The following is a 14,997-nucleotide window of genomic DNA, read 5'->3' as shown; positions in this document are numbered from 1 at the left end:
GGTGCAGCAGTTGAACGCTGGATTGCAAAGCTGCCCGCAGCCTCTGCAGCACCGGTTCGATCCCTGGCTGCTCCCCGGCCACCGGAGGAGGGGCCCACATGGCACGCAGACCTCTCCTGCTGCCCGCTGCTCCCCTCAGCAGTGTACTTCGGTCCTTCTGCCTGCTCTGCTCCCTGCTCTGGCTCTGGTGAATTCTCTCACCCTCCCGTGCTTCTGACTGTACCCAGTGCTTGTAAAAATAAATAAATATTTTTTAAAAAATAAATAAATAAAAACTAAAAGGCAGATGTTTGCAATTCATGATGGGTTCTTTGGATGTAAGCCTGGTGTGATAACCCACAGCTTAAGAGGTATGAACTTATACAACCAAATCATATACAGTATTGTAAACTAGTGTTACCTCAATAAAAAAAAAATACATTTAATTTTTTTTTAGTGCTAAAACCAAATTTTACTCTACCACCAAGGCTAGAATAGCATAATTATGGCATGAATTGTTCTATTAGCTTCATTCCAGGTTTCCTTTTATGTCCTTACCCTTACCCTTATGTTTTAACTTCTAGAGCCCTCCTATTTTAGGGTGTCCCAATAAGGCTTGTACCAAGGTAGTGTACAAAAAAAGAAAACAGTCTGTAAATAGACTCTTTTTTTTCTGGGATATTTTCAACTGCTAGTTTTTGTTGAATCAGAGATGACAAAAGGACACAAAAGTAGAATTTCATATTTTTTTCATCTTGGCCATTTTTTAGAAAATCTGAAGTCTTCCAAGATGACTGGCAGAGTATCAAGGGCTGGAGTCTCACCTGAAATGGAATGGCTTCCATAGAGAATGCTTTCACCTGGAAGAATATCAGAATGATTCCCACGATCTCAGGAATCTCCAGAAATAGACTGGCAGGAGATGTTAAATCTATTCATGGGCAACACCCCAACTCATCTAAGTCAAACTGACAAAATAAATGTAGCTTAAGCAGTAGGACCAGGTGGCAGTCACCCAAGAGTTTTGAATGAACTCAAGGATGAAATTGGGAAGCTGTTGGCCAAGATGTTGCCTCCAACATTAAAAACAACCACAACCAGCACACTGGCAGATTGTGAATGTCATCCTGTTCATTAGAAGGGGTCAGGAGAGGACCCAGGGAGCTTTAGAAAAGCAAGTATCTCTTCCACTTGTCCAGTCTCCAATAAAGAACAGCATCATTAGACACTAAAACAAAAATAACTTTGTAGGGGAAAGACAATATGGTTTCTGAAAATGGAAATCATGAGTCATTGATTTATTGTTGCTCTCCGAAGCATGTAGATAAAAGGCCAAATGTTGGCACGGTTTAAGGACTTTTTTTTAAGTACCAACATGAAGTGGGCTAGGAAGACGTAATGGATATATCAAACATTATGGAGAAGACAAACATTTTCTACACCCTGTCAAAAACAAAATTCCTATGTGTGACCAATTGGGGACCCTTTTAAAGACTTGATAAGATCAGGTTGCTATGGTAAAGGACATAACACTTTATATGTTAGGCAAAAAAAAAAATTAAACAAATTACCATTTGATGATATTGGAGAGAAACACAAATTCAGCTCACTTCAGGAAACACACTTATTGAATATTAATGAGTGCCCCATGCTGTTCTAAATAGCGGGGCTATATATATGGCACCTACTCACCTACTGAATAAGAACTCTTTTGCCCTCCAATAGCTCAGAATCTCCTATACAGAGTCCAGAAGCTGTGGAAAGGTCCTAATGGTGACCTGCTCAAGTCCTGCATTGGAACCTGTGCCCATTTACGAGTAGATGGCAACTAATAATTGAAACCAGGCAGTACACTAAGCGTTATGCAATAACACATTTCTGGGAGACACAGTGCACAATAAAATTAGTACGTTATGTGATAGGAAACATGGATCTAAAAAAACACAAATCCTCTTTCACAAGTCAATGACAATCGTAATACCAACAAATAAATGCTAAAACCCAACTCTACTGGTTTGTTTGATGGAGAAATACAATGTATTTTCATCATATGCAACTCTTAACATTAGTTATTATATCCCTTCACCTCATGGAGAAGGAAAGCAGTCATAACAGGGGGTGTTTGCTATGACTGATGGGTTTTTAAATAAATGTGATGTATATTTATATATATACATGCACCTGCACAAATTTCCAGAAGTCTCATGAAAATAGAATGAACTTTTACTGATTCTAATTTTTTTTAAAAAATGGGAATTTCTTAAAAGGGCTATTTACCAACCATGAATTTGATGAGTTCTGCTAGTTTTATACAATTCTTTTGCTAAAAAGCATAAGAAAAATTTTCCCAGCTCAAGAAAAAGCATCCAAGAGATGGAGAATACATTTGGCAGCATCCAACAGAGATTGATGTCTCTCCTTCAAATTGAATGCTTCTTTTCTACTAAGTTTTCAACAAATACCTTCCCTGTTCTTCTGCTACATTAGCTAGGAGGCTTTTATTCCACAGAAATTTACAATGTAAGTATATAGAGGCAGTGTGAATGTTCGCTGGCATGAGAGAAAGAAAATTTCTTTGATGAACAGATTGTCCAATATTTTCAAACCACCTAATGGCACATCTATAGGGATCCTATGAAGAAAACAAGAGCTAAAAAGGAAATACTCAGAAAAGCAGACACCTCTTTTTGTTTCACTGGTAAATTTGTTTTCTTGCATGCATTTTTAAAATGGCATATATTATCAATAGTTGTCATTTGCAAGATCAATTATTACTCAAAATAGAGGCAAAGATGGGAAAGAAGCACACCTTCAATAAGCAAGTGTTCATTGAATGAATTTCCTATTCCTCTTCCTGCTACTCCTTCGAAAGAAAAATTGGGACTACATTCTTCTCTTCCTCTACAATCAAGATGAAGGGAAAAGAAGGTCAAGCTTATCTCTAAGACCCCACATTTGAAACCTAGGTATTCCAGAATTCCATGTCAATATCCCTATTCAAATAAGATCCCCAAGAAAAAGGTGTCATATGTCGATAGATAAGTAAGAATAAAAATGTTTATGGTGTGTTTATAAGTGTGGATGTATAAATATCTTGTCAAGCTAAGTAAAAAATCTATACACTCTGATATGGCAGAAGTTCACACACTCACACAGACACACACTCATACTCTGTTAGTGAGAGAGAAGCAATTTGGGAAGAAAAGAAACCTTTTTTAAAAGCATGATGAAAGATGATCATGTTCTTCTAGGAATTTAATCTAAGGCAGGAATAAAAGATGTATGCAGAGATTTAGCCTCCTAAACAATGAAAGATGTAATAGCCAAGAATTAATAAGATCTAATTGGTCAGTAATAAGGGGATGGTTAAGATAATTATAGTATATCAAAAGGATAGATTACTATGTAGCTATTAAAATGTAGAAAACATTGACATGGAACAACGTTAGCAATTTTGTTAAACAGAAAAGGCATGCTAAAATTGAAATGTTACAATATTTTAGATGAAGTATATGCACATATATACACTTGAATGTATATATGCATAAAGAAAAATATGAAAGGATATCTTCAGATATTTGCACCCCATCTCTCTTTTTCTTCATCTTTCTCCACATGTGAATTTTCCTATTTGTCTATGATGAATATGAATTACTTGTGAAACAAACGTATAGAAGTATACGTGACAAAAATATGCATAATCTTTCTAAATAAAGATGTCTGTTAAATTTTCTGTGGCTGCTAGGTTAAACAGCAAGTCCCTGTTATATTAGATAATAAAGGAAGGCAGAAATAGTGAAGAATAATCTATACTGAAAAAGACATCTGATTAGCATATTCATGTTCTCATATATCTGTCAGGCTATTTAAAAGCAAAAATTCCTTCAAATAAACATTAAAAAATCAAAAAGGCAATATTGAAATTTTACTTCATTTATGCAGCTGATCCATAGAATATGCTGCCTTTTATTTTAGATCAAAACATCAAAACTGCCTTTGATCCAAGACAGTCGTGTAGATCCAGCATTTACATCTGAAGTCCACTATCTATAATTTCGTGTTTTTTAAATTACTGATTTTCTTTTTATCTATATGATGCAAAAAGGTTAGAGACTGTACAACTTGGAAAGCAACAGCTCTGCTTCATTTCTGAAACAATCCTCTTCCCTCATACAGGAAATTAAAAATGCAAACACCACCAGTTAGTCAATCAGGAAAACAGCACTGTGAATGTCAGGGCTTTGAGGGTACAAATTAGGGAATTAGTTTTTCCCTTCACAGAAGTATTTTCACTAAGTAATTTGCTTTCTTTTAACTAGAGTTATCCCTTTACATTAATTGCAGAAGTAAGTCCAAATTAAAATCACTATTCATCAATTACCGCTGGAGGCATGCTCAAGCCTTTTGTTAGGATCTAAGCAATAAGGCTCATCAGCTATAATTTTAATCATTGTTATCTCAGAGTTCTCAAAAGTAATAATTTGGGCTGCAGGAGAAACTGGAAACTCCTAGTTATTGCCAACAGGAAGGCAGCTATTTCTGAGGATCTTTAAGTTATTTAATCATTAAATTTTTCAGTGAATTTTTTTTCCTTTTTCAATAAATCCTTGCCAGGCACTGGGTATACAGTGGTGAATATAAAGACATAGACCCTATCTTCATGCAGCTTACATTCTAGTGGAAGAGGAAGGTAATACATGAGAAATTATAATTACAAATCATGATGAGCATTTTAGAGGAAGGAAACTCTTATTTTTAATTTATTTTTTTCTAATTGTAGCCTGACTTTATTTATTTAAATTTTTAATATTTTTTTATTTTTTACATCATTGTTCATTTTTAAACAATATTTGCTTCCTCCCACCCCCTCAGGTGCAGTCCCCATAGAGTTTCCTTCCAATGCACCCGTGCACCATCACCTCAGTCCCCTGTTCTACTCCCTCCCTCCCTCCCTCTGATTCCTCTCCTCCCCTTTTCCTGCCTCCATCCTTATAAATCAGGATGTCTCTGATTTATAATTGTCCGCTTTTGCTTTGTTGTGTTTTGTACTGCTACTATTTTTTTACACTGATGTTTTATTGGGTTCTCCTATATTCCTACTATAAGTGAAACCATGCGATATTTTTCTTTTTCCTTCTGGCTTATTTCACTGAGGATAATTTGGAAGGAAACTCTTGATAAGCCTGGGAACTCTTCCTGAAGAAGGTAACATTGAAGATCCAATAGAAAGGATTAAAGATGTAATCTTTCTATGACTTTCCTGGCCATTCTGACTCAGTGGGCATACTTCCTCTTTCATACAATCTATAGACTCAAGTTCTTCAGGGATAAGTTCTATATCCTTTTCTTACATCACAGTTCCACCCAAGGCAATGCATTCTACTCCTATGATTGCAAATATCATCTGTGTAGCAATAATTCCCTAATAAACATTTCCAGCCCAGACCACTTTTCCTAGATTTGGGTCCATCTGTCAACTCCATACATGACATCTTCACTTGAATTCCTCATAGGAATCTCAGATTCAATACAGTCAAAGCCAAAATCAGGATATTTCACTCTTAAATCTCTTCCAGCAGTCATCTACTTAAATAAGACCATTCACTCAGTGGCTGTATCAGTGTAAAAGTCAATCATGACATCTGCTTCTTCCTCATATCCCATAGGTAACTGATTATTCAAACCTGGCACTTTGACAGTTAAAATATAACTTGATGTGGTATATATACACAATGGAATACTGCTTTGCTTTGATTTATTTTTTTGTGTGTGGTTTTATTTATTTTTATTACCATAAAGTATTTATTTGTTTGTTTTTACATCATTGTTCATTTTTAAACAATATCTGCTTCCCGTCACCCCCTCAGGTGTAGTCCCCATAGAGTTTCCCTCACCAATGCACCCATGTACCATCACCTCAGTCCACTGTGCTCCTTCCTACCTCCCTCCCTCTTATCCCTCTCCCTCCTCCTCCCCTCCAGTATGTCTCTGATATATAATTGTCCATTTTTGCTTTGTTGTGTTTTGTACTGTTATTATTTTTTTACACTGATGTCTTATTGGGTTCCCCTATAAATGACTGGATCAAGAAGATGTAGCACATATATGCAATGGAATATTATTCAGCAATCAAAAAAGATTAAACTCATGCCATTCACAGCAACATGGATGGAACTAGAAGGAATTATGCTCAGTGAAATAATCCAGAAGGAAAAAGAAAAATATCGGATGGTTTCACTTACAGCAGAAATATAGGGGAACCCAGTACTTTGCTTTTAAAGAAAGATGAAATCCTGCCATTTGCAACAACAGAGGTAGACAGAGAAAGAGCTACACTTAGTCAAATAAATCAGAAGGAGAAAGGCAAACAAGGCATGATTTCACTATATACCATATAACAAAGCCAAAAAGGGAATAACCTAAATAAAACAAAACCAGACTTTTAGAAAATAAGACCAAATTAATGTTACCAGTAGGGAAGGGAAAAAGAAGATGTATAAATTACTTTTAAAGGGGAGTCAGCCATATAGTGAAGGATAGAACTGGACTTTCAGAATATCTAGAATATATAGATATTGATGTATAATGATGCACAAATGAAACTTAGATAATGCAATGCTACCTCAATAAAAATTATAAATATAGCTTAAATTTCATCATATTTTTGTATTCTCCCCCCTCCCCATCAAGTCTGGCTGTGATACTATTAGACATTTTTTATCCTTGTATCCATTCTTGCTACCTCCAATTCAGTGTTTCCATTTAATGTCTCTCTGGGTTACTCCAAGGTTTAAAATTCTTCTATTGTTCTGAACTTCATCAAGCTAAAATCACTAAAATAGGTTCTAAGTCCCTGCATAGTCTAGTCATTATCTAATCTTTAGTTTCATCTCATGCCAGTTTTTAGCATTATTCTGTGTACTTCAACAACAATCAATTTCTTTGTTTCTAAAACAAAAAGGACCTTTCTACTTAAAGACTTTGTGCTTGTTTTTCCTTCCACCTGGAATATCTCAGGCCTTCCTGCTTTGCATTCTTAGAGCACCATATTGATTGTTTTATCAGTTAGGATAGGAGTACTTTTGGCTGCATGTAAAAGATTACCCAATGGAAATAATTTTAGCAATTAAGACTTTTTTAACTTCATAGCACAAGCAAATCACAGGCACTTCCAGGATTAGTGCAATATTTCAAAGTCATTACCCAAGAGAATATGACTTTCTCTTCCCGCTCTGCCATGAACAGTGTTCTAATACAACTGTTTTCAAGGTAGAAAGGGTGGAAGAATGTTCTCCTCTTGGGTATATCACCTCTGGCAGAATGTCAAACCCTTCTCAAGAGCCCCCATTACCTTCCCTCTCCATCATATTGGCCTTATCTGTGTTATATGGTGACTCTCAGCTACAAGGGAGACTGATTAGATGAGTATAAGGGAGGTATGAAAGACTATAGAATACATGTAGTCAACAGTGTCTAACACTTTCTTCAGAGTATTTATAAAAATAGTAATTAAAGAATTAAATATGTACAATTGATCAATTGTCTTCTCTGAGATTACAAGTGCTCTTTGATTATGGAGCATGTGACTACTTTATAAGCACAAGAATCAGCACAGTGTCTGGGCTACATAGAAAATCAGTTAGTGTTGGTTGATTGAGTGAATGAGCGAACAAATGAACATGAAAGAGAACAATAGAGGCAGAAAAATAAGTACAAATGAGACAGAAAACAGCTAGCACAAAATTTCTTCAGCTGATTATCAAATCTCAAATCTCATAGTTGAGTTTTCTATTCTGGTCAATTTGTTTAGTCATTCATCCAAAATAAATAGGCAATTTTTGAAAGTGCTCAATTCTTTTGCACAATGAATGCAATTGTCCTAAACTCCTAATTCTTGCCATGTGAGTAGATATGGGTATTATTATTTTTGTTGAGATCCAGGAGTGGATTCCTTTAAAAATATAAAATTTTAACCCCTGTTATATAGTTAGATGATCCAGAAAATTTTAAATTGCCTCAAGCACATAAATGTAAATCAATTCTTCACTAAAACACTCAAATATCATTCAAAAGAAAATGTATAAAAGCTAGGAAGCTATGTAAAAGTGTAGTCATAAAATTTTCAGTTTAAATTTTCCACTCCTAAAAGCATCACACCAATAGTTGAGATGTCATTCAGACTAGCTGATTAGGGAGAAAGAAAATGTAAAATGCCTGGCTGAAAAAAGATGCCTGGCATATTTTTGTTCTTGTGACTAGAGCCCAAGACTTACCCCTCACTGACCCCTAACTCTGCTCATCCTAAATATTTAGCTATGGGCAAGTTGAGTATGGTCTTTGGTTCATAAATGCTATAGTCATCTTAAAATACCTTTCAGTTATAACATGAAGTTGTTCTACAATTTAAAAACAAATAAAAAAAGTTAAAGGGCATTGAATACAGTCAACTGTACTCAACTGTAGACAACCTAACAACACAGTAAGGAGTAGATTCATATTTCTGAAAGTGTTTGTATCTTCAGACGTAGAACCTGTTGTAGTTTCTGCTGGACATTCTAATTTGGTCACACTGAAACACACAAGGCCCCAATATTTGTGACACAAACATCACAATTTTTTAAAAAGAGAGTTGTAACTCTCTGCACATGCAAGACTAGGTTTCAAGTTTTACATGTGGTTTTCATTTGAGATAAAATTCCATAAAAAGAGAAAATGACTTTTGCATTGGCAGAGGGAGTTCCCTAAGGAAAAAAAAAATGTAAACAGATGGCTGAGAAAGATCACCCACATGCCACATGCAGATCTTGAGAAGGCATTTCTAAGAATGAAGTGGCACTTCCCAGCCTGGGCCACTTCCCACAAGGATCCTTATTTAACCCACAGAAAACACAGGGTCTCTACCATTAGCCAAAAAGAGTCTCCTAATTCTTTTCCCACTTGCCTCGCAGTAATACAGACTAGTCCCTAACTCTCCCCTGCATTCCAAAGGAAGTTAAGTACCAACCACTTGAGACAGGCAATCCCCTAATAAATCAGTGTTCCATGATCAGCCCAGAACTAACATCTTCCCATATAAACGGCCTGTTAAGCTCCAGCTAAGCATGTTAAGCATTCAATTTAATGTATGACACACATCTGTTCCACTTTCTCAGCAAGCACAAGTTTCAAGATAACTTAAATCCCAGACTTAATCAAGGAGAAAAAAAAATCTTGGCAATGTTTAAAACTGAGTTTCAAACTATAATCCAAATGAGAATGAGAGCAACCATTTTGCTGTAACTAATGAGATTATACAATACCTAAATCAAATCCACAAAATTACCTGAGCAGAAACACTGGATCTTTTATCTAGACCAATTTATCTTCCCTTCTGATGATACCAACATTAACCAGAAAGCATCATCCACATCTGCTCCAAGGTACCAAAAAATAAGCAAAAATGGGTCTTCTGAAAACATGGGAATTTAACCCCCTTGTTGCCCAAAGGCTGCAAGAGGAAAACTCACAGATTTGTCTTTTACAAGGAGAGCACAGCACTGAATTCCAGCCATCAGCATCTTGTGTGGGTTCCAGGCCACAGAGTCAGCTCTGTTTTGTTCAACAAAGAAAGGGCAGGGTGGGGAGGGGGTGCAGTTAGTCTCTACTGGCAGAAAGAATTCTATCACTTGCAGCATCTACATTCAATACACAAGTTAGTGTCCTACAGGATTCTTTGTATGCGTGGTTTGGGGACTTTAAATGTTTTTTTTTTTTAAAGATTTATTTTATTTATACAAGAGCCGGGCTACAGGCCAGATGCGTAGGAGGGTGAGAGGATTCACTAGAGGCAGAGCAGGGAGCAGAACAGGCAGAAGGACCAAAGTACACAGCTGAGGGGAGCAGCAGGCGAGACAGGAGAGGTCTGCTCGCTACGTGGGTTGCTCTGAGGCCGGCAGGGATCTAACCAGCACTGCAGAGGCTGCGGACAGCTTCACAGCGCTGTGCTCAGCTGCCTGCGCCACCAGGGAGGTCCAAAAGTTTGTTTTTTTGTTTTTTTTTTTTTAAAAAGCAAAACAATTACTTTTATTTTTGCCTACTTTCAAAATATTGATATAGGTGGGCAAGACTCCCTTGCTATGTGCCTGGGAAACTACATTACAGCTATTGTTACCTGTGGATGCCACGTAGAAGCTTCCGGTACTTCCTTGACATCAAAGCTGAGCCACCCCAAGAAGCCTGTTGAGACATATATAGATATATATATAGATATAGATATACACAGACATATACCAAAATAATGTTATTTCAATGTTATCTGTTCATCAGTCCATTGTCATAGAAAATCCCTAGTGGCAACTGTCTTATTTGACACTTTAAGTTGATGTTAATCAGTTTGGACTCTAGGAGATTTTGCTCAGGGGCTCTACTCAGACCTGCAGAATCTCATCACAACAGATGCACCTCCACTGACCTTTAGGTTTTAAAGCCACACGCCATAAAGAAATCGGTATTTTAACCTTTTGATTTGTGAATAGATGAAAAGAATTCCAATAGACACACTCCATACACTCTCCAGTCTTAGAATCTAAAATAGACAATATCCTTAAATAGCAAACACAATATACAAATGTCAAAAACGACACATGGGCCATTCTGCATAAAAAAGGTGGCCGGAAGGGACTATAGGAACTCATAACCAACAAGGATGAGCTAGATGGAAATGGTTCCTATCAATGAAAAAATAAATCTCTTCAGCTAAAGAGTTTTCAGAAATGTTTGCATATCAAAAATGTGAGCGTGGGAGAAGAAATGCTTGGGATTTGGGAAGTCATTCATTGGAAAGGTAAAGATGAATGAAGGAGATGGGAGAGCAGACTAAGGAAGTGAAAGGAAGTCCCATAGTCAATAAGTCTGGAGGAAAGGGAGGAAGGACGTCATATTGGTTCTTAATATTGAGAAGACAGCGTTTTAACTTACAGGGTAGTGAGGACTGACTGCAATGAGAGAACATGTAGGACTAGCTTGGGCTATGTAGAATGCTCTCCAATGTTATTTTTTACAATTATTTATTTATGCATACAAGAAGGGTACAGGCCAGAGGTGGGGGGGGTGAGAGGATTCACCAGAGACAGAGTGGGGAGCAGAACAGGCAGATTGAACGAAACACACTGCTAAGGGGAGCGGCGGGCGAGTCAGAGAGGTCTGCTGCGCCATGTGGGTGCTCCCTGGCCAGGGAGCGAACTCATGCTGCAGTGGCTGCAGATAGCTTCATGGGTTGTGTCTTAACCCCTTGTGCCACCAGAGAGGCCCTCCAATGTTATTTAAACCACACATAATTATATTAAGAATGGAATTATCACCTTGATTTTTTATAGAAAAACTGAAGTTCAGAGGTGGTATGTAAATTGTCCATAATCTCACAGGTAATAAGCCAGCTCTCAGCCAAAGCCCTTTTTTTTTTTTCAAGATAGTATCACAACTTAGGGAAGGTGAGCATTTATTTGGTCAAATGGTAGTGCACAGAATGCAGAGTTGAGGGTTAGAGGAGTACTCTATGCAGGAAGTGAGTTTAGAAGACGTCTAGGATATTGGCATAATTTAATCTATTCTTAGTATAGCCGTTAGAAAGATAAGAAAGACTCATATATAGCAAGAAGTGGCAAGATTGAGCACAGCAGGAATATGGAAGATGGAAGGAAATGAGATTCTCAAACTATCACAAAAGCTGTGCCCATTAATGAGCAATGAGGTCACTTCAAATGTTTCTCTCTCAAAACCGGGACCAGGATGCTGTGAGTGGGTCACAGAGGGGGCGCAATTGCAGAGGTGCTCCCTGTCAGAGCTGGGCACCTCCACTACCCCAGGAGTGAATGACTTCTTCACCTGAGCCCTGGGAATTCACTTGCCTCACCTGAGTTCCAGCCCTGCTTCCACAAACTGGAGTTTCCAATAACCCCATGAGGTTCCACAGGTCTGAGCTACTGGTGGTATGCATGCAAATCCCCCAAATTCAAGATAAGGGACTGGTGACTTGGGGTGGTCAGTCAAGTCCCCTTCCTGCTGTACTTTCTGCCAGCGACATTCCCAACGGAGCAAGTGTGACTCGGGCTGACCTACAGAGGGAACTGCCTTTCACAGGTAGGAGACCTTTTCCCACTCAACTAATAGAAGATTTCCAGAGAGGGATTTTGAAATCTTGAGCCTCACGAACATTAAGGTGAGTTATATATAAAAATGTCAAATTATTTTACTTCCATTATACACCCTAAACGCTAACTTGCTTATTTTTCTTTGTCTTATCCATCAACTTCATTAAGAATCTACAGTGAGGGGCTTCCGTGGTGGTGCAGCAGGTTAAGCTTCAGCACTATGAAGTTATCTGCAGCCACTGCAGCATAATTTTGATCCCCAGCCAGGGAGCTACCACAGGGTGCAGCAGACCTCTGTCTTGCCCGCTGCTCCCCTCAGCAGTGTATTTCAGTTGATCCACCTGTTCTGCTCCCCACTGTGTCTCTGGCGAATCCTCTCAGTCCCTACATCTCTGGCCTGCACCCCAGCTCTTGCATGCATAAATAAATAAATCTTTAAAAAAAAAAAAGAATGTACAGTGACAACTAGAGGAATTTGTCAGACTCAGCCATGCTCATTGATTCCTTCAGTCCTTGCCTTACACTCTATGCTTCAGATCTTTACCCCTTCAGGTCTCCTGTGCCATCCTCTTCTTCTTCCTCCCCCTCACCACACCAAAGTAAATAATATCCCCCAATCCTAGTGAGCTGGATTGAAATTTTAAAGTCATATGAACTCTTTCAGGGCATTAGCCCAATGGCTTCCAGAGTAACTCAGCACACAGTTAGGAACAGTTCATTCACAAATAGATTATTCAAAAGAGCTAAAAGGAGGAAAAACAGCACCTCTGTTGTGGATATTCCGCTTCTACTAGCTTTGCTCTCAAAATTCTTAACTCCAGAACTTGCAAAAATATCAAAGCAATCATTTAAATGGTGGCAAAGGAGCTGTATTTTCCATCTCAGTAAGAACTATTACTTGCTGGGCTAGTGCTAGAGTTTGGAACCATGGTTACCATCTTAATTACCTTTTCCTCCCCTTTATTTAATTAGTTAATAAATTAACAGTGAGACTGATTCTGTAAGGGAGGTGGAAGCAGGGGTGGAATGCAGATGGGCAGCATCTAAAGTCCATGACTTTCAACACACTGATTACTACCTCTGCTGGGACTCGGAATAAGAGCCAATAAGAGTCTCTAGGCAGCCCTGTGGGTAGCTCAAGGTTTTGCAGCCACAACCTCTGCCTTAGTGGAAAGCTGGCCCAGCCTCACATCTTAGTCTGAGGCAGAGGCTGGAATAAAATTTCCTATAGGAAGAAAAGGCCTGGAGACAAACTTTTAACAAAACTAAAGTTTTTATTATTCAGTTGTTTAAAATGCATGTTATTAACCAAATGTAAGACACTATCACATGTAAAAGCCACTATTTTTGTGTCCCACTAACAAATATCAGAAGTGTTAAAAATGTAAAAAGCTAGGGGCCTCCCCACTGGCGCAGCGGTTGAGCACTGGGTTGCGAAGCTGCCCTGCGGCCTCTGCAGCGCTGGTTCAATCCCCAGCTGCTCCCCGGCCACCAGAGGAGGGTCCCACATGGCGCGCAGACCTCTCCTGCCGCCTGCTGCTCCCCTTGGCAGTGCACTTTGGTCCTTCTGCCTGCTCTGCTCCCCGCTCTGGCTCTGGTGAATTCTCTCACCCTCCCGCGCTTCTGACTGTACCCAGTGCTTGTATAAATAAATAAATAAATCTTTTAAAAAAAAAAAAGTCCTCAACTCTTTAAAAAAAAATGTAAAAAGCTAAGTGTATCTTAAATTTAATAAATTATGGGATGTGTACAGGACAACTTGGTTGTATTTTTTAAAGCCCAGAACAATCAATCATAATTACATTAAAAAAAATAAGCAACAGTTGTAATAGTTTAAAGGATGTTTAACAAGGGGTTAAGTGCAGCACTATGAAGCTATCTGCAGCCTCTGCAGCACAAGTTCAATCCCCAGCCTGCAAGGGAGCAACCCACATGGTGTAGCAGAGCTCTCCTGACTTGCCTGCTGCTCCCCTCAGCAGTGTATTTCAGTCAGTCTGCCTGTTCTGTTCCCCATTCTGTCTCTGGTGAATCCTCTCACTACCCCACCCCGCACCTCTGGTCTGTACCCCAGTTCTTGTATGAATAAATAAATAAATAAATCTTAAAAAAATAAAATAAAATACCCTTTAGGAAATGTCCAACAGGTAAAAGTAATTATTGCAACTTTGTTAAATTTTATCATTAAAATTAATAAACTACAGAAGGCATATAAAGATTCTTCAAGATAGGCTACATGCTCCTGTATAAAATTTTATTAGCAGATTCAATGCCTGTGACATTAAAGATGAGTGAACACTGAATCAATGTTAGAGTTAATTTCTTTCATAGATCAGAGAAACTGTTGCAATTTGAAGCTAGTAATATTGACACTCACAGATGACTACTATACACAAATAAAATAATTTGTGTGGTTTAAATGCTTCTTTATGAAGTATGTCTTTTGAAAATGCAACCTCTAATTTTTAGGCAAATCTAGAGAGGTTTTCATGCATACTTATAAATCACAATTCTCTCTAAGCCCCATAAATCTCTTAATAACATTCCCAATTTAGAAAATGCTGTAGTTACTCTGTTCTACATAAACTCTATAATCCATATTTGATGCTTCTTTTATGAGAGAAGAATTTTTAAGTATAACTGCTGATGTGTTTGATTTTTCCCCCTATTTTCACAGTCACAAAAAATTACTCACTTTATGTTATCTTTTAGGGTATAATGTATTATTACACTTCTAAGTCTATAAAAATCAAGTTTATAAAAAATATAAGTCTATAAGATAGAAGCTGAAATGTGAACAGATAAAGTACTACAATCTCACTTAAAGAAGTTACAAATAATCTACCTGAAGTATTGGCATATTAACTCTAGTGAGCTTTATATTACTGCTACT

General features: G+C 37.9%; 1 protein-coding gene across 1 annotated transcript in view; it reads right to left on the bottom strand.

The window, feature by feature from the left end:
- GADL1 (glutamate decarboxylase like 1) overlaps positions 1–14,997 on the bottom strand; it is a gene marked incomplete at its 5' end in the record, with an annotated part of 152,348 nt that overhangs the window by 95,681 nt on the left and 41,670 nt on the right. The window contains 2 exons of the mRNA XM_084247508.1: positions 9,486–9,567; positions 10,130–10,194. Coding sequence (XP_084103634.1) covers positions 9,486–9,567; positions 10,130–10,194 — 147 coding nt within the window. The remainder of the gene's footprint in view (positions 1–9,485; positions 9,568–10,129; positions 10,195–14,997) is intronic.

This window comes from Talpa europaea (assembly GCF_964194135.1).
Source record: "Talpa europaea genome assembly, chromosome: 11".
In the NCBI taxonomy this organism is placed as follows: Eukaryota; Metazoa; Chordata; class Mammalia; order Eulipotyphla; family Talpidae; genus Talpa; species Talpa europaea.
Note: the sequence above shows the minus strand (reverse complement) of the source record. Positions and strands in the feature narration are given on the sequence as shown.